The sequence below is a fragment of the Ciconia boyciana genome, chromosome 9 (genome assembly GCF_034638445.1).
Source record: "Ciconia boyciana chromosome 9, ASM3463844v1, whole genome shotgun sequence".
In the NCBI taxonomy this organism is placed as follows: Eukaryota; Metazoa; Chordata; class Aves; order Ciconiiformes; family Ciconiidae; genus Ciconia; species Ciconia boyciana.
In genome coordinates this window covers 21,633,441-21,657,209 of record NC_132942.1, presented here as the reverse complement: position 1 = coordinate 21,657,209, position 23,769 = coordinate 21,633,441, and the positions used below count along the sequence as shown (strand labels likewise).

At 41.2% G+C, this 23,769-nt stretch overlaps 1 protein-coding gene across 11 annotated transcripts in view; it reads right to left on the bottom strand.

Annotated features, from left to right (window-relative positions):
- UBE2D2 (ubiquitin conjugating enzyme E2 D2) overlaps positions 1-23,769 on the bottom strand; it is a 53,375-nt gene that overhangs the window by 28,095 nt on the left and 1,511 nt on the right. For 5 of the 11 annotated variants that reach the window (XR_012044171.1, XM_072873227.1, XM_072873221.1 and 2 more), the window contains exons 2-5: positions 14,745-14,808; positions 10,007-10,038; positions 9,838-9,915; positions 9,644-9,749 (exon numbers count right to left, since the gene is read on the bottom strand). Coding sequence is in view for 9 of the 11 variants with exons in the window: in XM_072873221.1 (XP_072729322.1) it covers positions 9,644-9,749; positions 9,838-9,915; positions 10,007-10,038; positions 14,745-14,808 (280 nt within the window). In the remaining 2 variants the exon portion in view is untranslated. Of the gene's footprint in view, positions 1-9,643; positions 9,750-9,837; positions 9,916-10,006; positions 10,039-14,744; positions 14,809-21,893; positions 22,036-22,170; positions 22,440-22,754; positions 22,861-23,314; positions 23,425-23,769 lie in introns of those variants that run through there. The other 6 variants (XM_072873223.1, XM_072873222.1, XM_072873225.1 and 3 more) reach the window with 6 other exon arrangements.

Genomic DNA, 23,769 nt, shown 5'->3' with positions numbered 1-23,769 from the left:
TGCCAGTCAGTTTAGCTTCAACACAGTCATTTCTCCAGCTATTTTCCTGTAGCTCATTTCTTTGTATTTGTCAGACTCCACTGCTCTGGTCACTGATGCTTCTTCAGCTGGTAGGAGGAGTAAAACAGCTAACATCTGTCCCCTCTCTTTAACAGAAGCTGCAGGAAATCTAATCAAAGTTTTCTGGTCAACTATTATAACTACTCCCTCAAGTTTTATCTTACCACAGTCCTTTAATAATGAAGGACTTTTTTGAACAACATGGCTCACCCTTCATCAGCAGAACCAAGTTGCAAGTCTGTCCAGTCCTCTCCGACTACCTTCCCGAACCACTATAATGCCCCTTTCCCCAACACCTATGGTACTGGGTGGGAGTTTCTCCTTGTGCACCTCACATCAGCCTTGCAAAACCCTCACCACCACCTGCTCTAACCAACAATTGAACACCACTTTGTGCTCCAACACAAAGGCGGTGTTCAGCTGTTGGTCAGCACGGGCACCAGGATAACCAGGCTGTTGCTTCATGTCCTCCAGAGCAACAGCAATCCAACAGGCTGACATTCCCCACACGCCAGTTTTGTCTAGCAATATACAAGTCTGCCTTGAACAGCACCTCCTTTGCTGAAAGGAAAGGGAGAGTTAACCCCTGTCCCAACCTAGGAGTTTTAGTTCTTGGTTTACAGGCTATCAACATGAGCATATCATTGCTACTTGCTGGCCATTAAAAAAATCCCATGCCACTAATACTCTTTACTAAAATAGGCTGTGGTTTGTTAGAACTCCATCAGTAGCTAAATGCTTCCCATGATGAATTCTGGCAGTCCAGTCACTTCAAAAAACATTTCTAGATTTTATTCCTCAGCAGTTCACTTGTTTTGTATCACTCCAAAAACCTTGAATAAAAATGGATACAGTTATTTGGCTTCAAGCTGCACTGCCACTTTGTTTTATTTTTGTAAGTCTTCATTCATCAAAACTGTTCTCCATTATGCTTGCTCTTGCTGGTAACTTCACATCTTTCCCTTTTTATCCATATAGCCTCAGCAAGAAAAACATTTTAAACTGAGAGTTACCTAAACAGTTTGATTTTAACAGCCTGCTGAACCCAGCTATTTGTCCAAACTAATTTCAGGAGGTTTGTCTCTTGAGGTTTTCCACCAGAACACTGCATATACCCACATGTTTTAGACCAACTAATGTAAGCAGCCTCCAGACCACTAGGAAAAACCCCTTGGAAAAAGGTACCTTCTTATAAAGTTTAAGAAGCCAAGTACAAGAGAAAAGATAAAGTAATCCTTAAAAACATTAGTTATATATAGGAGTTACATTAGTTATATATAGGAGTTCTTTGATGTATCAGAGTAACTAATTAGACCAACACTGTGGGGGGGAAAGAGAGAATCACCATCTTCTGCAATAAAGTATTATTGCAATGAGTTTCATAGCAAAGCTTTGACATTTACTAGTCAAATGACTACAAGATTAGTAGGAGACAATTAAAAGATAGTTTACAAAAGTCAAGTTTTGTAACCACAGAATCAGGTTGAATAAGTACACAAGACAGGTAAGTGACATTGTTTTACACCTTGTCCTACTCATCCTGCATGACCATAGGCAAAGCTGCTCTAGTGGTATCAGTTTCACAGCATCCCTTCCCAAGTCTTTCACTGAAAGAGATACAATAGAAGTGTGCACTCTTCAGAATTTGAGTCTGGATTTTTGTCAGCAATAGCAAGATAGATAAATTTTACTTCCCATTGATTCAAGGGGTTCAAGTACAGAGTTATTTCTCATCTCTTAACTGTCAAAGCAGTCCAGTCTGTAGCAAAGGATTGAGCAACTTAACACTGTCAGTTTAAAACTCCCTTTCATTCAAAAATTGGTTTTGCTTCAGCTTTGTTTTTATTTCACCAACCATGCAGCCTATTTAATCCAATACTTCAACTGTGATCCTCATCTATCTACTGCAGACAACAAAAACAACTTATCCTTTAGTGGGCTTTGTACTGCTATGGACTAGTATGGACCAAGTCCTTTACAACAACCAAGGAACTGGGAGAACCAAACTAGAAGGACTGCTAACGAAGTGTTTCTAAAAAAGTAATGGGCTTAGCTTCCCCATAGAGCTGTGATACAAATGCACTCTCGAGGAGAATGATCGCTTAACAATATTAAAGAATGCTCCAGCAACGTGCTTTGAGACAAAATGTGGTCTACTAGTGTAATGCAGCACAACTCTGATCTCAGTTTCCACTGCAAGACTTCCCTTTACAGAGTACATAACACCCCAAAATGAAAGGACAATCTTTCTCAAGGCAGCTCCTCTGTGCAGAGAATCATGCCATTTACATCTTGTCAACAAGTTTAGCTAGAGCTTATTGCCTCATCTTCTCAGGCTTCTGTGCTGCATGCTCTTACATCGCTAAGAATAGTCTGCCATTTCTTATGAGCAACTTCATCTTCCTGGTTCTGCCACACCTGACTGAATGTGCAGGTAGATGCAAATTCAATATGTGAACTCCATGGATGGGTTTCTTCTGCTATGAAGCAGCTCAGTCATTCCTCAGGACAAATTCATGAAGTCAGCTTTCCACAGATCCTTCCAGAACTAGCCAAATGAGCAATAGGGAAAACAATTTAAACCACTATCTGTCTACTGGAACATCTATTGGCCCATACAAATCTAAGAGGCATGTCAAAACTTCTGGGACTCAGGAAGTGAACAGACTCTTTTAAAAGCCATAAGCCCTCAGCTCCAGGTTGAAGGAATAAGCTCCACAGCCAGAAGACAGACATCTTCCCTAGAGTGTCAACATGGGAAGGAAGTCAAAGGTGCCTAGCAATTTATACATAGCCATTAGCTTCTGTTGATGTCAGGGATGACTTTATAACCAAGTGCATCATGCAGCTATGACACATCCTTGTATGTCCAGAGCATGTAGTTGCAGCTGAAAGTGGTCTTTAGGAGCCAGAAGCAGCTCTGTAAAAACCACAGTGTTTTACACGCCTTTGCACACATTGTGTTGACATTCAAGTCAACTGGGATAAGTTGACTTCAACAGAAGCTCAACAGTCCAGGTCATCACTGAAAAACCTCTAATTAAGCCTTGTTAGGGCATGACATAAGACCCAAAAGCTACACCTTCTGGTTTCTTTAGATATCAGCACTAGAAAGGTGAGTATTAGTTCTGCCCTATCACCCTGTACTGACACGGTGATCCCAGTTAATCAAGAAGTGTAGATGCTTTTGATGCAGAAGCCTGAGACATGACCTGTAAGGCACAGATTTCCAAAAAACTGCCTAAAGGAGCTGATGGTTATCTCTACTTTCTCAATGCAGAAGTCATCTTCCAAATTCAAAACTCAAATCATTCACTTTGTTTGCAAAGCCTGAATGGGTCTAATATCCATCACTTACTATAGGGTACTAGCTGCTATATATACTGCTATTTAAGTCTAGCTGGAATTGCAAACAAAACTTGCTTCAGTAAAGCACTCCTCTATGGGATGCTTCAGGATAAGGAGAAGCGACTGAGGAGCAATAGAATCTCCAGTTCAATCACAGCAGGGAGACAAAAAGCAAGCATCAATTCTTCCAAGGTAATGAGCTACCCAGAAAAAATGTCTTAACTGGTTGTTTTCCGATTCCACAGCTGTTCAGTGCAGTTACTGCTCTCTGAAGAGAGCCAATCTAGAATTCACCTAGGAGTAAAGGGTTTTCTTGGGCACCAAGCAGCTTAGGTCAAAACCAGATCATGAGTGAAAGCCTTAGCTCTCTCCTTGAAGGCCCCCGCTATCTTAACTTTTATCTTAAAGGCAAAGAGCATATCACTAAATCAGTAGAATGAGGGGAACAGATAAGCTGCCTTTTAAAAAAGAAGTTATTCCAGTAGGCTCAACTCCTGCATGGGGCAAAAGGCCTCAGCAGACCTCAAGCCAGTCTTCTCCCAAAGGGAGGTCCATCTCTAAGCAAGCATAAAGACTGCACCAACAAAATTTTTGCTAAAGTACCAAGAAGGTGATGAGACAGTTACTTTGTATGCCAGATTGTTAGGACAGCAGGATGATACTTACTCAGATATCTGTCCTGGCTGAAGTCGCACAGTAGTCTCAAGATCACTATATAATCAAAAAGCTCGTGCACTGACATGGAGCAGTCGAATAAAACAGATTAGTATCAATTCTTGCACACCATGCCAGTATCATGAGTTCACAGTAATGCAAGCAGCCCATACTGCCTGCTCTGCCCCAGGTGCATGACAAATATTATGCCAGTTAAGTCCTTTCTACAGAAAGCAATTTGTCATCCTCCTGGAGACCAGGCAGCAGGCTCCAGACAGTGCTGTGCTTTTTCATCCAGCTCATCCAGCCAAGTTCCTGAATATGAAAATAAAGTTTATCAGCTCAGGTTTAATTCAGCCTGCTACTCTGAGGATTATGAAACATCTCTGCTAGAGTAAGTTTGAGCTTTGGACACATACTGCTGCTGAGGAATTCTTAATTCAATTTTGGAGGCTGTCCTACTTTGTCCTACTACTACCAATTTTATCCAGCTGTCCTACTTCTCACACCAGCTAGGGCTCCTCCTTTGCTAATTGTCAGCCTGACAGCCAAAAGCCTCCACATCAAGGTCCACCACTACTTAGATCACTATTCCTCAAAAATAGGAATAAAACTGACTCCTGGAAGGAGTATTCACCTATACAATCACTGTGTTTGACTTTCTGGCCCCAGACCCTTGAAACTTTTGAGGCATACAGTCATCAGAAAGTTTCATTAGCACTGACAAAAATTAAGCTTGTAACATTAAAAGACAACTGAAAACATTACCGTCCAACAAGTTCCAGTGCTAACTACCAAATGACTGCCTTCTGACTGTGAATGGGCAAGATGCACCTTAACAAATTAAAGCAACTCCGGACTCTGCTTGAGTTAAATCCTATTTCTTAACCATAGTCCCATTTCAAACTCTTCCAGCAATCTTACCTAGTCTCACAGGAAGTGTACCTTTAAATCTGAGCAGTTTAAACTTCTTGCTTCAAAGCAACTTGAATTCCTGCTAAGTCAGTTCAACAATTTCTGGTGACAAGAGAAGAAAAGTTAAGTTTTGCCCAGTGTATCACAGACTGGCTGAGGTTGGCAGGGATCTCTGCAGGTCATCTTGTCCAACCCCCCTGCTCAAGCAGGGCCACCTAGAACAGGTTGCCCATGACCATGTCCAGACAGCTTTTGAATATCTCCAATGTGGGAGACTCCACAACCTCCCAAGGCAACCTGTGCCAGTGCTTGGCATCCTCACAGTAAAAAAGTGTTTCCTGATGTTTACAGGGACCCTCCTGTGTTTCAGTTTGTGCCCATTGCCTCTTGTCCTGTTGCTGGGCACCACTGAGAAGAGCCTGGCTCTGTCATCTCCACACCCTCCCTTCAAGTATTTATATACATTGATAAGATCCCCCTGAGCCTCTTCTTCTCCAGGCTGAACAGTCCCAGCTATCTCAGCCTGTCTTCATAATGGGAGATGCTCCAGTCCCTTCATCATGCTCATGACCCTTCACTGGACTCTCTCCAGTACATCCATGTCTCTCTCGTTCTGGAGAGCCCAGCACTACACACAGTGCTCCAACTGTGGCTTCACCAGTGCCGAGCAGAGGGGAAGGATCATCTCCCTCGACCTGCTGGCAAGACTTCTCCTAGTGCAGCCTTCTTTGCAGCAAGGGCAACATCTGGGAAGTTACACAAGTAGCTACATTAAAGTTGCAAAAGAGTTGGAAGTGCTAGACTGAATGTTTCCCATACAACCCTAACTCAGCACATACGGAGAGACTCATCCATGCTTTGTGCCAAGTCATTTGGGTAAGCACTACAACAGGCAAATTAAAAGCCAAGAAGATGATCAGAAACCAACTTCCTGATTTTGAAAACTGCACTGTGAAGATCAAGTTCATTTAGGTTGCTGGGTACTTGGGAATTCCCACCCAGTAAGTCTTAGTAAATCGATTCTTGAACACCTGTAAGAGCAGCACCACAGAAAATTCAGACTGCACTGGGCATGGAAGGGTTTGAACAGTGAGAGCTAAACTCTTGAATGAATGAGACTGAAGTTACTGCCATTCACCAAGCAGCGTCTTCCAACACACTTAATATAAGCTCCATGGTTCATTAGTTACAAAACACAGTGGGGAGAAGTGGGATAGGACAGAGCAAGTTTGCCTGACCTTTACTGAAGTACTTCAGTTTAGTATTAACTCTTGCACATCCACTTGTCAAATTCAAGAGAAAGTGGGATTTTCCCAAAAATGGCTGAGAACAGTTATAATCAAGTTAAAACACTTTATTCTCCTGCTTAAGGCAACAGGGATTCTTACTTATGCAGACTTTGACATAACATTTTTAATGTAAGCCTATGCATTCTGCTTAAGCTTTGGAGTTTAAATTAACCACCAAGGTGTGTTTAAGACTGTATTTTGAAATTATTTATTCTACAATACGTATTCTTTAAGGAACACTTACTTCAGAATTACTAATACAAGCAAGTTAGCTATTCCACTGAGACACGCAGTGCTGCTCTCCCAATTCTTCAGAACCAGTTTTAACAAGTCTAGGAGTGACAAAACGTCTAGAAAGATAGATTAAAAACCCAAGATGCTAGTCACCTCTACTATCGTAGCAAAGATCAATTTATCAAGTTGCTTACAGAGGGAGAGAAACTTCCTTATTTATTTAGCGATCTCAAATAAAACTGCTCCAATAGCCCCCACACTCAGGCCTTCACTATCTTACCCAGCAAAGAGGGTAGGGGCAGGCTCCCAAGCCAGATACTCCGAGTGCCATCTGGAGCAGCCCACCATCCTCCAGAGCACAGGGAGCCAAGACCACTACCTTTACCACTTAACTGGGATGATTAGTACTGACATGATTTTTCCACAGTCTTTCCACCAAAAAAGCAGCACTATAGATTAAAAGTAAGTCACTGCATACCGCTTAACCTTCTCCCTTGCAGGTTAGGGTGAAAAATATGTTCATGAGTACATTGCAACATAACATCTAGCCCATATGAGCTGCTGACAATGTTGCCTACTAGATGCCTCAGGAGGAGAAAGCTGTGTATGGTAAGCTGTTTCCTAGAAGAACTGTTTCTAGTCTTCCCCAATTTCTCTCAGTAAAGAAAGTACACTTTTTTATAGCCATGTTCTAGTCATCTTCTTACAGATTTTAAATTCAAACAGCTTGCTCCCAATAGCATCCCCTTTTAAAGGGTGGCACAATTTAGGAAACACTTTAAGAAATCTACACTACAAATACTAAATTGCTGCTCTGGAAGGTATGTAAGCTTCATGCTGAATAACTTAAGTCTTGTTATTCACTTTTAATTACCTAACCCAACAGCTTTTCCTACTAGGAACAGATTTATTCTTTGATAAGGCTAATCAAAGAGTTACTAGGGAGCTGAAATAGCCCTGAAGTCCACAAAGACACAGTTCTAAACTGAATGAAAACAAAATTTCCACCCTAAAATGACTGAAGTTGCCTTTCTGGAATTTATTTATACTTGTTCAAGATGGGAATGCTTCTTCTAAGTATCAGCTCTTGTGTCTTAAGTTGAGGTCTGCTTTCTGACAAGACATCCCTGTTATTTGAGGGAAGTATTCTTAATTTCTGTGAAGTTACCCGTAAGAATTTCTTTTGCTGCCTTTAAATTCCTTCATGAAATGAACACCAAGGGAACTTGAACAAGATTGTTTTCTCACTGGTTACATCTGTATCTGTTTTCTGCTATATATGAAGGAGAGTTTGTGCATTCATATGAATGCTTCTGCAATGACTGAAAAGTGATCAGCAATATACAAAGACATCTAATCTCAGGAATCATACTTTTAAGAGGGACATAGGGTGATAGAAGTTGCTAAGTAGCACAGAATGGCCACACTGATCCCATGGCTTTCCCCAGCTAAGCCATGAGGATGCAGTTTGAAGAGGGTAAGAAAAAAAAATTCAAGGCAGAGAACAGAAGGAGATGGAGATGTTAAGAGCATACTGCAACTGTATTTGGGCTGCAAAATTAATGTTAAGATATATTTTGTGAGTGATTAAAGCTGACAGCCATTAATAGGCAGTCCACTGATGCCCTTAACCAGCCTCAAATTCTTGCCCCATCTTTTTCCAACTGTCCTAATTTCAGTCTGTCCTCCAGTATTTTCAAACATGCTATCTGTCACCTCACTGCCTATACAGTCATTTTAGGACTCTCTAAAACAAATGAAAGTAAGATACCATGCCACATTACACATTCTCCAACCAATTATAGTATTCTAACCAGTTATACAGCAATTTAATAAAAACATAATAGACATCAGTACTAACTTAGTGCTTCCAACAGTAGCCAGTACTTGACTGAAAGCACTTGTAAGGAAAGCTGCATCAATCTGACGATCATTTTCCCTGGACTGACACCATTTCTTCAATACTTTCAACTCACAATGAAGACTTTCAGCTTTGTGCACTAGCAGATTAACTTCTGCCAACAGGTAAGTCAAGATATTGTTTTGCCTTTTCATCTGTTTCTACAAACGTAGAAGCCTTTAGCTGGACAGAGAAGGTTGGAATTTTTGTGAGTTCAGTAAAAGGGAGACAGTTGCGATGTGCAAGGGAGGGGTACCAGGAGCTATCTGTCTGAACCAAAAAGAAAGTGTCCAGGAACATCACATGTAGTTGGTGAGAAGTATTACAGGCAACAGGATAGCCTCATAGAGCTGGGACACAATGGGAAGGATATTGTAATTAAATGCGCTATCTGCAGCATTTAGTTACAAAAACAGTGTGAAGCTACAAAAATGGAATAGTCAGGACATGGTGCATGCACAGAAGAGACCAAAAATATTCTCAATTGCGATGGCTACATCTACAAGCCATAGATCTACACTTTCAATAGCCAGAAAAAAAACAATAAAATTCAATCCTGGGTCTTCTTTCAAGGTGTTTAAAACCTCCTATTTGCATTAAATATGAATACTGCTCTACCAGGCAAAGGATATATTTCAGTGTCCCACAAGCTAACACAGTTCATAGGGACCAGGATGTTTTTAGCTAAAAAAGAAAAAAAATTAAGATAGTGCAATCTTGTTAAGTTTAAAACATGTTTTAGTAGTCCATGTCATTGAAAGTTTTGTTAAAAAAAGTTAGACATGGAGTTCTGATGTTCCCTTGAAAAAAGGACTTTTTTTAAGATGACAAAGAATCAAAGCAGGGTTAGCATTTTTTAAAGGCCACACCTGTTCCCCTATGTATTTTACTTGGTGTGCATTTTGAACACTGAAGTCTTCCACTGTCATGTACTAGGTTTTGTTTGTTTGTTTATTTTAGTTAAAGTGTTTAGACTCTGCTATGAGGTAGCAAGACTATGTACTTAGTGTAGTAAGACTTATCTGATCCACTGGCAAAGCTGAACAGTCTCCCTATAGTCACAGGGAAATTGGATGTCCAGAGCATCCTGCACTCATGAATTGGCTGCAAGCTAGATGTAGAGTCACAAGACTGAGGTAGTGACCACAGAAATGGCTGACAGCAGGAATGCAGCAGTTTACATTCTAAATCCAAATCAGTAATTAATTTCAGCAGAGTAAAATTAAATGAGCATTGGAGGTACCTTTTGAAATAGTTAGTGCTGGGGACCACTGTGATCGTAGAATATCAAGACAAATGCTGCCATTACTGTTAATATTTGGATGATAGATTCTTGTTGTAAATGCAACCTGCAGAAGAAGGAAAGTTTCAGTATAGGCTCACAAACGCACATTACACCATATGGTAATGAATAGATGTATGGCACCAGCCACTCACCTTAGGTGGTTTAAAGGGATAATCTGTTGGGAAGTGAATTGTCAAGAAAAATACTCCACCTTGATAGGGACTGTCATTCTGTTAATGAAAAAGAATCATTGCAGTTTGAGGAGTTATTACAAGACAACTGGTCATAAAAAGCTATGAACATCAATTCTCTCATACTTACTGGTCCCATTATTGTAGCTTGCCAATGGAACACTGAAAAAGAGAAAGTTTTACTTCAGTTTGGAGAAGCTCAAGTAATGAACTACTTACTTCCAGACAAAGCAGCACAGAACAGTATTTTAAAAACAAAGCCTTCTGAAAGGCTGCAGGGAAGCAAGCCAAAGAATTAGACAGAGCGAAGTACTCAACACTCCACATTCACTTGGTCCACACTTTGGGATTGCTGTGATATCACACACATGCTGTGCCCTGCAAAAAATTCCTTTACAACAAAAATCCAGACAACTACAGTCAACATTTTAGACCCAACAAATGTGTGAATTCAACTTTGTTTTACTTCCCAAAGAAGCACCAGAATCAAAGCCTAGTTTCCAATAACTGGCACTGTCCTCTTAGAGCGAGCTACAGCAAAGGTACAGTATGAACTCATATCTTTCTTAGGTAGTATCTCTCCTACGCAGATCCTTAGTTAAATGGAGGGTAAGCCTAAGCTTTGTATATACCACATGTAAAGAGGTAACCTAAGCCAGCGTTACCTTGACTGAATGTTTAAGCTTAGTCTCCACAGAGGCCTCAAGATCTCATTTAAGTAGCAGAAAGCAATATAAGTCTTAAGAGAATGCAAGAATGAGTCTGCTCAATACTTGGCACCAGGATGTGCCAGTACACACTTTAGGTTAAATGGACAAAAATTAAGTCTCACTTGCACGCATCTGTCCAAGAGAACTTCTTAATCTAATCTAGTAATACAGAAGATTCATGAAGAATGTCTTTATGCTGCAGAACATGAGGAAAACAATCAAAGCTGTTAATCTGTATGTATGAGGCATGTTAGGAAGTTCTCAGGGTTCCTGCTTTCTCCAAAGGCTCTAGTGCTAGCTTGTGCTAAGAGCACCAGTTTAACAAATTATTTGTGAAACAATACTGTGGGAAATTTCCCTCTGCATGGATGTCAGCTACATCGCACCTTCAGAACTGGGGAGCTGTACAGAAGACTCCAGTTATTGCAAGGTAAGTCTTCAAGACACAGAAGTTGAAGCCACCTGCAGCTATGTACTGAACTTGCAACTGGTGTCTTACAGGTTTCAAGACACCCATGCCAGAAGTAATTTTGGCCCAGAGTGGCACTACCTGTTCTAATCTAGCATAAGTAGTTTTTAATTACACATGGTACAGGCATTACAACTGGAAATGACCTCATACAAGGAAGGGAAAAAAAGCAGAGTGGGAACAGCCCTGCTAAGGCAAGGGGAGAAGAGTGTTTGGTTAGAGCAGCAGGTTTGTTACAAAGGGTATTACAGCTGGTAACACCAGGAAATTAAGACAGTGGCTCATATGTAGTGTTCACCCATTTTAAAAGGCTGACAGCTCCACAGGAAGTCCGTATCGCCTGTAGCGGGACAGTGAGAAACCTAGAACAAGAGGACAAAGGGGCAGCAGAAACCTGGCAGTGAAAAGTATGGCTAATCACAGGAGAACCACCAAGAATTTCACAGGCATCAGTAGATGCTGATAAGATTCACTGTGACTGCACTGGAGCACACAGACATCACTGGACATCAACCTGCATACCTCTGCACACTGAAAAGAGAAGCTGATATAACCAACTATTGTCTTAAAGCCAACAAGAAACCAGAAAGAAAAAATACTTTCACAGTGAATCTTAACATTTTACAAGTTAGAAGGTGGTTTGGTTGTTTTTTTTTTCCCAACTCCCACCCCAGACTCAAGGAACATGCTTGTTTAACCTAAGCTTTAGATTCTCACAACATCCAGGAGAAGTTTGATAAACTAAAAGATGGATTTGTCACGCAGAGCTTATTTCAATTGATTCTTTACTTTGAAATCAGCCATTCAAAAAGTTATTTACAAAGTAAGGGGGTTGCTGACTTTCAGTAGCTAAGCACAGGTACATGTTTGGAAGCAAACTAAGCCACTGCTTAGCACTCTGGAAGTATACTAGTGTAATCCAGTCCCAAGCATATTTCCAAAACAAAGGCCAGAGGTGGGTGGAAGAGGGCTAAAACTACATTATCAAGAGAAAGAAAATCCTGTCCCTACAGTTAACAAGGAAGAAACACCTCTTCACTTTCCAAAGTTTATGAACTACAGGGACAAAAAGCTTATAACTGGGGACAGTTTACATCAGCTGGACTAGCCACAAGATACCACTTTACAAGCACAGCATCTCCTGAACTCTGAGAAATGTAATTCTGACGAGGCAAATGAGGCAGGCCCAGAGCACAGGGCTCTCAGGGAAGGCACCTTTCTGTTGCTGCCACTACTATCCACTTACTTACACCCAAAGCGTTGCTCTCAATAGCGCAAGTCTTTCATTAGAGGTCTTTCAGTAAGGTGGCACGAGGAGAAGAATTGAGTATTACTTTAAAGCTTTCTGTATTCAGTAATAACTTTCCATTATAAACATTCACCAACTTACATTACCACCTCCCTCCAGACGATCTCCATCACCTTTGATAGTCTTTGGAAACTACAAAGTAGTTTATCATGGCACAAATCACACTTGTTAATTTAAGGGAAGAAAAGCCTCAGACTGGCTCTAAATCTTAGTAATTTCTCTTCCATGAAACTACAAGCTTCTTTGAAATACTATTTTGAAAGCAGAAATAAGTTACTCCATAACTAGAAGAAGCTTGACACTACTGCTAAAAACCCTCAAAACTAAATGCAGCTTTCACTTGTTTGAAAGCATTACTGAACAGTAACATCTCCACCAATTTCAGTATTTTCATTCTCAGGTTTCAAGGGTTTTTTTTTAATCTAGTCCTAGATTTCTACAGGCATGTGTAAGTTTCTATACACTTCAGCACTTCTGAGTAGTTCAGAAATGATTCAGAAAGATCTTGGCAGCGAGTTTTTTCCTTTTAGAAAGGATACCTAAGCTTAGAATTCTTCGTGCATAGATGGAGGGTTTCCCTACTTAAAATATCCCCTACTCATGAGCTTGGATGCTTCATTGAACAGCACACTTGTCAGAGAGACCACATCACACAGCAAGTTCAATGCATACTGTTTAATGGACATCCCAGTCAAAGCTTCCAAGTGTTCTTATGTAGCCTTTTCTACACAGGAAAGCTGCTACAAGAAAGAGCATAAACACATTCCCTTATCTCAGTCATTTTATGCATTAAATGACAATGCATTTAATGTGGGCCCATGGTAAAGTCATAAAGCAAAAGGTGAATTTGCACGTGTGCTTGTCTCACTGCAAACATCCTACTGATCTTGCTCACCTAAGCTATGACCAAGAGTTTAATGCTGCTGTAAAAAAAAGTAGTTCACCAGAAAGTATAAAATCCTAGTTAATATGGAAAAGACTTGTACAGCTTGCAAAACCACTGCAGTTTAAAGGCCTCTCACAGAAAACCACCATAAAGTACAGGGCAACAATTAAGTTGCCTTATTCACAGCTAATCAAACCAGACTGGGGAACATTACCTACAACTAAGATAAAGAAGCATCCATACAAACACCATTAACTCAAGTCACACAATACATCTTACCCTCCTCCCTAGGCAAAAATACATGCACGAGATGACAGTAGATCTTCTTACTACAAAACAATGTCAGACAAAAAAAATTCAGGGTAGGACTTCAAAGAGTAACTGCTTTTTTTCTGCTTTAACACAGCTCCTCGAGTTTCAAAAGGACAGAACAACAACTCCAAATCACACACCAGGTGAACAACCTTGCACAGGAAAGACAACCAGCTGATACGTAGACCAAAAAGATCATCCTAGGCTATCCCTTACATGGAACCTGGCAGGACCAACTGATTTGAGTACAGTTTTCAAACATAACAGTACCATGTGATTTAAGGATGCTCCACCTGCACTTCTTATCTCATCTCTAAGCAGCTAAGTCTAAATCAAGCAACAAGTTAGCCATGACAGCAGGATTTAGACATTCTGATTTCGCTCATTGAGAATGCCACAAGTAGTATTCCAAATTGAGTGAACTCCTGCCTAAAAATTAAAAGCCAAACCTGTTTTTCAGTTCTTATACTCGTGTGCTCTATAATACAATAGCACAAAACAGATTAAAGAACAAGCAATGTTTCCAGTGTTCCTGTAACTCATTTGACCACAGTAACTATTAAACTTTAAAACAAAAATCTAACATTACTTCATGATTCAAGCTTTAATTTAACAACTAGCCTTCCTTCCATTCACATTTTAACCTCTTAACCTCAAGGACAACATGCAACTCTCTTAAAAAAATGCAGTGTTAACTAACTCCTGTGTAAGATACAGGTAACCCTGACCTTGCTGTACTAGCATCTAGTATTAGGAGTAGATTGTTTTACTTCTACAGGACCATGTGACTACACCATATACAGTTTAGATATCAAAGAAGTTCAGAAAGCTGTATGCAGCTGCTTGCTGGTTTGGCCACAGAGCTACTGAAGTTTACTAACTTCATACCCTATGAGAATGCCAGAACAGTTAATTCAAGAGGTGTAACTTAAGACATCCTCAGTGCACAGAGTTGCCCAACCAATAAAATGGGAGTAACATAGATCTCCTGTGATACACAAGGAAGGTATAAAGACATCCAGAAGGGCAACAAATTTAAGATTAGTATGTAGAGTAGTATCTAGTACTCTGACCAAAAGAAACAGAAGGGTTCTCCTTGCTAAGGAACTGGACATCCTGTTTTAGAAGAAAAAGAAAAAAAGTTAAGAGACTGCAGATGTTTGTTGATAGCAGCATACTTACTGTCATCACCAACAGGCCCTGCTGAACACTGTGCTGGAGGATCACGTGCCAGATCATTCAACTCCTAAAAAACAGGAACAGTTAATTTCAAAACCAATCAAGTTGTTGCTAAAAAAAGCTGCTAGTGACACTTTAGCTATCATTCTTGCTCACGAACATAATGCTCACATCAGTGAGTTTCCCAAAACCACAAGAATGGCAACACCACAAAACTAGTAGCTAGGACCCCAGAAAGCAAAATTGCTTCTTAAATCCAAGTAACATATTTCCATACTCTATTAAGTCACAGCAATCCTCATCAAGTCATAGGGTCTATAAGGTTTGCCTTCATTGATAATAAAATTTAAGAAATCCCAAGCATTATCAAGGTATTATATACTCTACTATCTCCAGGTCAGAGAGATAAGGTGGCCTCAATCCAACAACTCTCAGTATTAGCCTTATTTTATCCCCCATATTGTAAACAGCTCCCAGGATGCTCCAGCTATAGTGATCTAGTTTATCATCTCAAGCCTGCAGTAGCCTTTTTTGCAGTATACAAAACTTCAATAACCTGTGGTTGTTTCAACTCCAGATGTATGCATCAGTGAATATAGGTGGTTAAACGGAATAAAACACAAGACCTTCTGTACCTATACAACTGCTAGCCCACGAATGGAAATCCTCACTTCTCAAGTACCTATGTCAGTCAAATTTTCCTCTGAAGAAACCTTACTTTGAGTCTCAATTGCTCTGGCTGAACAGGTTGAGTAATTCAGAATACTTCTGAACTATACCAAGTTTCAACTTGAAGCAAAATTTCATCCCAGATCAGAAAGAGAGTCCACACATTGTCACCAGTAACTCACATTAGCAATTTGCTCAGGAAGTGGACATTTAGTGGGAAGTGCCAATAGAATAAAACTTTAAAGTCAAACTTCGCTCTATTTCTGGCTCAGCCAGTGACCTGCTTTTGCATGATGGGCCCAAACATACTAATTTTTTTCTGTGCTAGCTCAGCCTAGAAAGCTAAACATAAACACCAGAAAACGATTATGAGGACAACTAAATCTAGCATTCAGGAAACTACCATGCTGTCCCTGGCCCATTGTGCGTTCAGCTTTTCACCTCACAGCCTGCAAGGGTTACCAGCAACAGTCCACAGTGGAGTCTCAGATACCAGACTTATGTGAAGCTTTTGATAGACAAAACATTTAAGGACAATGATCCAGACAAGCTGATAGCAGGAATGTAAAAAGCCCTTTTGTCACTTAGTGGCCTTGTTATTTACAGGCAGTATTTAATCTCTTGAATAGATGATCTCTGGGAGTTCCAGCTTCTACTTCCCACGAATTGGGAGGCCACCACTAACCAAACCCTTTTCTGTTACAACAAAAGAAAGTTGCCTTACATCAAGCAGGTAAATCTCAGGATTTTCCCCTCAGTATGAAGTCTCCCAGAAGTCTTGCAGTGGAGATACAAAGCTTCCCATACCCTGACTACTGTAAAACATATACAATTTTGGTTTTGCTCTCAGCAGCTCCCAGCTTCTAAAGAGCCCAGCTGAAAGCCTCCTGACTTGACACCACACACTATCGGAGCTTTCCTAGTGCTCCTACTGAGCTTCTTACAGTACTGACCCAAGCAAGCCTTGCTCCCACACTTCGTAGTTCAGCATGGACTTGGACAGGAATAGATATTAAGCACACAGCACCTGCTGAAGAGTCTACTCTCTCCTGAAGGTGGGAAGCATCTCCAGATGTCCTCCGAAGGAGGAAAGCCCTTCAGAGTTGTCAGTTATGCATGTCAATTCAGAGTAGCCAACTTTAGCCAAGTGAGGATTCCCTCCTTACCTCCTGGTTGCAAGTATCAGCTAGCATGAAGATCAGTAATATGCACTCACTCCCCACCAGCACACTTCACACCACCTGCTGCACACCTCACTGCTTTAACTCCAGAACATTAAATATGTCAAGTATCATCCTGAGCAACAGAAGAATACCCTAGAGAAATGCATGTACTCTAGAAGTTTTCAGATAGCAACAGTCTGAAAAATACAAAGTAGCAAACTGCACTGTGCTCTGCTTCAGCATCAATAAGCCAAGAGACAGCCTGTGCAATGAGTGCAGCAAAGGAACATGCAGTCACACGCAACTTCACTGGCACCTGAAGGCCACACATTCTTCGTGGTCAGTCTAGCCATGGTTACAAAGAATGAAGTGAGTCTCCACATGCACAAAAAAAAGTATGGGCATGAAAACTTAAAAACAGGAATACACCTACTCTTTCTAAAGTTGTATAGAGTACAGTCCACTTCCAAATGCTATTGGACTCTAATCTTCTGGAAAAGACAATTTAATGCTACAGTACTCAAAACCCCAAACACATCCATTAAAAAGAAACCCAAACACATTTAAACCTCTCTTCCTTACCACTTCTCATCCCCTTCACTCCTGTTTTATGCATAAATACAATGCAACAACACTAGACTTGGAAGGAGTACAATTGTAAGAATCCATGTTTCCCCTGTAAGACCACAGCCTACTATGGACTATATTTAAGAACCTAGCATGCACTTTCCCTACTATAAAGGAGAAATAGTTACAAACATGGGCTGCAGCTTGAGCACATAGTTCTACCAGCTAGTAAGATACACAGCTCCAAAGCCACCCTGACATTCACCCTGCTCAAAATAGCTGTTCCACCAAACTGGATGAAACAACACACCTTCAGTGATATCACATGAAGCAAGTCTCACAACAGATGCAGAGGCAACAATGAAGTTCAGTTAGTAACAGCCTGTTTCATCCAACTACTATTTCTTTCTCTTCAATCTTCAGTTCAAGCTAGAAGGAATTACTTCGGTTTTCTGAAGCCGTGTATAGTATCTCACTGGGAAGAGATGACTTACAATAAACACTCATACCACTTGTCTCAGTGATGCAGCTCTCACCTAAGGCTGCATTTCAGGTTCTGCTCTATAAATCCACAGATTGAAATATCACAGATTAAAAAGCCCATGTAAAAAGCAATGCATAAGCTCCTTGCACATGGAAAAGTTTAGCAACAACTCTCAGTTCAAGCTCCTGCAATACAAAGTCTCCCAGCTTTTGTAGAACAGCTTGGATAACAACAAGGAAGTTTAAGCTCCACGAGACACCTCTGGAGCACAGCCACTAGCTGCAGTAGACCGCCAGTTGCCTCTGCACACCAGAGAGGCTAACACATTACTGGATTTCCTGGCAGGGCACAGATGATCGCTTTAACATTCCATCTTCTTCAAGCTGCCAACATGCTAGTAAGACTCCCATTACTCACTTGTCAGACCTGCAGAGCCAAGTTTAAAAACAGGAATGGTAGCTACATATGGCTGCATTTATCCAGGTACAAATGGAGAGGAGCATCCACTGCTGCAGCACAGTGCCAAGCTTTTGCATCTGCCTTTTGAGAACTCCTGTGCAAGTTTCCAAGATACTGCTAGCACAACACCAGACCCAGTGAGGTCTTTGCTTTCAGATGTTGCTGAGGGAGAGTGAAAAGCTGATTTATAACTCAGAACAAACAACTCTGGAGTTCACATAAAACTGGAACTCATAATATGTGGAGGATTCAATTACAGTTTGGCATCATCTATAATCTAGCCATTACTGCATGTATCAGACCCTGAACTGCAAGGCTTGCTCTATTTCCCCATGACCTGGCAAGGCTTGTTGGTCAATTATCAAGTCTAATCTTGACAACACTGATTTTAAACCAATACCTGAAGAAAGCTGCAGCTGGTCACCATTTGAGACAGTTTCTGATTCTTAAGCAACATACAGAAGGTTTTGCTTTAGGAACATAAAAGCTAAGAATCAGGCAGCCTTCAGATTTCAGTTTGAGTTTTTCAGCTCCCAGGAGGCTACCTCACCATGAATTGCCATCAGCTGGAAAGCCAACTTACAGAACTTAGAAGTTTCTGCCCTCTCCCTAACAGCAAGATACCTTTGGTGTTGGGCCCACTGCTGCGGATCAAACCATTAACTTAATACATTTAACTGTAAGATGGGTCAACTACTTCATCAGCAAAAATGAGTAAGTGGAAGCATGGTGCAAAGCAAAGCAAGGTTCAAGGTGTCTTGCCCAAAGACCAAGTTGAGTGAAACTACTACCATTACATCCATGAACTAGGTATCCTAAAAGCTACAAAACCTCACACAACAAACTGATACTTAGGCTCCAAAAGCAGATTTAATTGTGTTCCTAAGTTCACGACAAAACAAACCCCTGGAACCCAGGGGTTCCAGGAAAGCATTTTAAGGAGGATGGAGTGTGCTTATGCCACAGATCCCCTCGCTGTGCCTCCCAAGTCATGAAAGGCAACAGCTGCCAGTGAGGCCTCAGAGCACACAGGAAAGCCAGTGCCATAAGTCTCACTCAGACCCATGCTCTCATCAGCTGCTCCCCTCCTCCTGTTATAGTCTATTTCCCAGCACCCAGTACACTGCATTTAAAATGCATCTTGATCAAGGAGTTCACAAACTGCACAAGAAGTTTTTAAAACACTATCAAACACAAAAGTGTTTTAAGTCTTACCTTAACATTTAACCCTACACATGTTTCAAGTTACAATCAGTTTTAATTGTAAACTCCAAAGACATTTGTTAGAGGAAGTTCAAATTTATTCCTCTAGACAACAATTCCCTCCCCAGTATAACATGCTCCTGGTAAAAACTACTCTGGCCAGAAGATAAGACTAGTTTTAAGGATTAAGTTGATGCTAATACAGCCTTTAGTAAGAATAACCAACATAACTGGCACCATAAAGAAGCCAAGCAAGTGAGTAAAAAGCCAGCATCCTTTGGTGGTCAGTTCCAGCAATTTTAGTAAACTTTGATACACAGTAGAGTTCCCCAAATACACTCCAACACACTAGATATGTGCCTCCAAACAGTCAAAGATTATCCAAAGTCCTTTTAGCTTGGACTCGACAGTCTTTCCTCCCTACTCCAGTTTCAGCTGTTTTCAAACTGTAATTTAGTCAGAGGCCACATCATCAGCTTGATTATAAGCCTAATTTTCACTTACAGCAACAACCTGACAGCAAAACAAGCTTTTAATCCAACTTTAGCAAGTTTATTTGCCTGAAGCCCCTGAACCCTTCTGTGACAGGCAGTCTAGGGCTCTCTTACAAAATTGTGATTTATCTAACCAAAAAGGAACTTTCAGCCACTTAGCCATGAGTTGTTAGCAGCTTTCAACAGAGCAGTGCCAAGCAATATGGAATCAGGGCCCAAGTCAAATCAACAGCACTCTGCCTTGCCTCAGCCTCAGGACCACAGTGAAGACAAGCAGCTGCCAGCTACCTGCACAGGTCCGATGCAGGCATTAGGTTGGGCAAGAGCCTGCTGCACATTCCTTGGGAGAGCAGGTTCCACCTTTACCTGTCGCAGAAGGTACTGTGTAGGGCGAGGCATGAGAACCTATATGCACCACGCATTTCACACAACTCTGCTCTCTACTTGCCAAGCGGTCCCTCTGTACAAGGTAGCACTCACACATGCACACCAAGGTCAGATCACCGATTCCCTACAGCATCCATAGGTGCTCTCCTGCTCTACAGGACTTTTGCGATTCCAGAGTATCTGCCATTCTAAGGCTACTACCCTATTAACAGAAGCACTTTAATCTTCAGAAGAATTTAATCCTTTCCCTTTGGCAGAATCTGCTTTTTCAGTCTTGAAATGGCTTAGATCCACTGACTTTGACTTCTTACAAGACTCTGCAAAAGTTAAAAAGCAAGCAGTTAAGGGAGTAGCATGAGAAAAGTAAAGTTGTATGAAATACAGTAATAACCAAGGTATATGTTATAAACAAGCTCTGATGTAACTGTCATCTTTTTTTTTTAAGCTTGCACAGCAAGAACACCAAAGCAATGTATAACTTCTGCCTGGTGTGGAATCTTGAGTATCAAGAAGGCTAGCTAGCTAACAGAAGCTTAACCAGTATTCTCTCTACTAGCGACACACAAGATATTTAACACAGATGGGCTGCGCTAGCAGCTCCATGAATACAGCAAGAGGCTGTAACGGAAGGACCAAGTTGTTCCCACTGGCTGCCGTAAAACAGAACTAGTAGCACAGAAATAACACAAAGTTTGCTCAGCACAGGTAACATGCATACAACTCAGTTAACACTAACATTGTTCAATTAGCCAGTAAGTCTACTGCATGCCATCTGCAGGTAGTTGTGCATTTTGGCAGAAGTGATACTTAAGCATCTCAGGAGGTCAATCGGCTCTGGACTACAGGCAAGCCCACTGTCTTCTGCCGCTGAACAGGGATATCACTGGAATATAGTTTAGTTCTGCAAAGCAGTACGGCTCATAATATAGAGATCCAGAAAACAGGTAGTAAGCCACCACTCCTCTGCTATACGAAAGTGTTTTACTCCAGCAGGGCTGAAGTACAGCTTCCGATTTCCCCCTCCCCTCACTGTAGGGTCCATCAAGGAGTTCATACAGGAAAACCCATAAAGACAATGAACTAACCTTTTACTTCTCTCCCATACAAAGCAACTCCAAAAGGTGCCCTAGTTATTCAATTATAGGTAACATATCTCCTAAAGATAAGCAACACAGATGGGGATGCAGCTGAATCCAAAGCACTTTGGCTTAAACCTTAAAATGGAAGCCGTTCATTATGGCCCTCCAGTATCACTCCCATCCCACCTCTGGGTATCTTCACATTGCATTTCTTATAAAACAAATCCATGATAAAAATATCATTGTTATAGATATAAAAATAACAATGAAATTGTTATGCTTCATTGTTATCCCCATACTTCATGGGGACTCTGGCTGGCATCATTGCTTACATCCCAAACATTTCTCAGAAGAAAAGAGTTCCAATTTTTAAAACTGTGTCCCAGTAAGCACCTAAGCAAGAACGAAGAACACCGCTGCCTAAAAGACTGCAGTGAATAATACAAGCAGCAATCTGATAGTAGGTCTCAAGTCTGAGCTCTTTTGGAGCATCTGCTTAAAGAACAGCTGCTGCTGCTTCGTGCAGACACATTACCCTGGCTCAAGGCTCTGGACAGCCCCAAGGACAACCATGCCGCCAGAGACACACTGGGACAGACCACGTAGGTTCTTGTGCTACCTCACACACCAGCAACAACACTACTTACCCAGCTGCAAACAACTTCTTGTTCTTCCCCTCTTCCAGCCCAGAGGAGTTCAACATGCAAGAGGCCATTTCAGGTAACACTGCTGACACTGTATCAAAGGTTTACTCTTGGGATTTTCTGCTTGTTTCTGAAGTTCTCATCCCTATATTATCCAAAGACACAAAAACTTTGGAGAAAACCTCATAGTCTCTGGTCGAGCATAAAACCTAAAGTGCCAAGCACAAGAGCCAGTAGTAGGATTGAGACCTGAACACTGATGTATCAAGACTGATAATACCTTCTAAAAATGCCTAAGCAGCAGCTTTCCTTTCCATCACTTCTTTGTACTCAAGTCTGTTGGGATTATTTCCACTTAATCCACATTCTGCAGGCTTTTGTTTCTGCCACAAGGTGCAACAGCAGAGGTCAGAAGCTTGCTGTTCCCCTCATTCTGACAGGGATGGTCACTACATTTGAGATACAGCTGCTTTTCCCAGAGACCAGAACAAAAACAAGATGATACGAACACTCTCCATGGCATTTAAAATAGCTGGAGTCTAAGTAACCAGTGATTATTAGTTCAGTAGTTGAGCAAGACAAGCACAGTAACTCAAATTAAGAGTGCTCCTTTCTAGTTTGTAGTTTAACTCCCATATAACTTTTAAAGCATCTGCACTTCTAGAAAAAGTGGTTTTACTTTCCTTCACATACTTTGTTTCTGTTGGAAGTGTTGCCTACAGCCCCATCATCTCCCTTCTCCTCAACAGCTGCCATGCTTACTCCACTGAAACACTTGGTACTTTGCAGAGCTCAATATACACCACTGCTTTGGCAACGCTCTCACACTACTTCCCAAGGCTTTAAAGACTCTTGTAACCTTACACAGTCCCCATTACCCCTCAGGATTCTTCGTCTTCGAAAAGCAGCATGAAGAATCAGTCCATGAGCACCCAATGTTAACAAAGACTCAACACATGCAGCTTCTCTCCTGTTAAAAAACAGAGACGTAACAGAAGTGCTCTGAGAGAGTGTTGAATCCTGAACCTCAGCACGCACTAAACTACAATAAAGCAGCTCTACCTGCTTCCCAAGTTATCTTATAGAAGATATACCCTCCTCACAAGAGCCCTGCACTATCTGTGCGTCCCCCCTGCTCCCAGCAGTCACATTTATCCTGTTCAGCACTCACTGCCGTGTCTCCTAGGTCTGTTCTGATGGCAGGAACACGACCCGCTCCCAAGGATAAAGTGCTCTTTCAAGACACCTGTGAGCCCACAAATATGCTGTGGAACAGCCTTCACATTGTATTGAGTATCACTAAAGTAAGTGACAGAACATTGCAGGCAAGTGATACTCAGCTGGAGCACAACTTCCTTATGTAACCTGCTGGAAATTTCAATACACTAAAGTTATACTCAAAATCCTTCCTTTTCAAGCTCTACCTATTCCACGAGCATATGTAAGCCTTCAAGCTCTCTTCAATTTTCTTCTCCACCTTAGCTTTAATTTGATCAGTATGACACACAAAGCTTCACAAAAACTTCAAGATAACCTACAATCAAAGCAAAAAAATTAACATGTAAACCAAATCTGACACTACATAAGTAACAAAACAGAGCTAGCAAACTGATCTTAAATATTAGGTAGCAGGCTCACATCTGGTCCTAGACAAAAATTAGATCCACACAGTAACTGAGATCAAAAACCCTATGGGAGGACTAGCTTCTACACCTGAACCTTGCACATGGACTCCAAACTGACAGCTACCTTTTGCAGGGAAAAGGATATAAACTCCCTGCCTGACTGACCAAGATAATAAAAATGTACTTGGACATTCCTCTCTTAAATAGACGGGGGGTTTCCTGGTAAAAGACACCACGATGATCAAGCAAAGTAT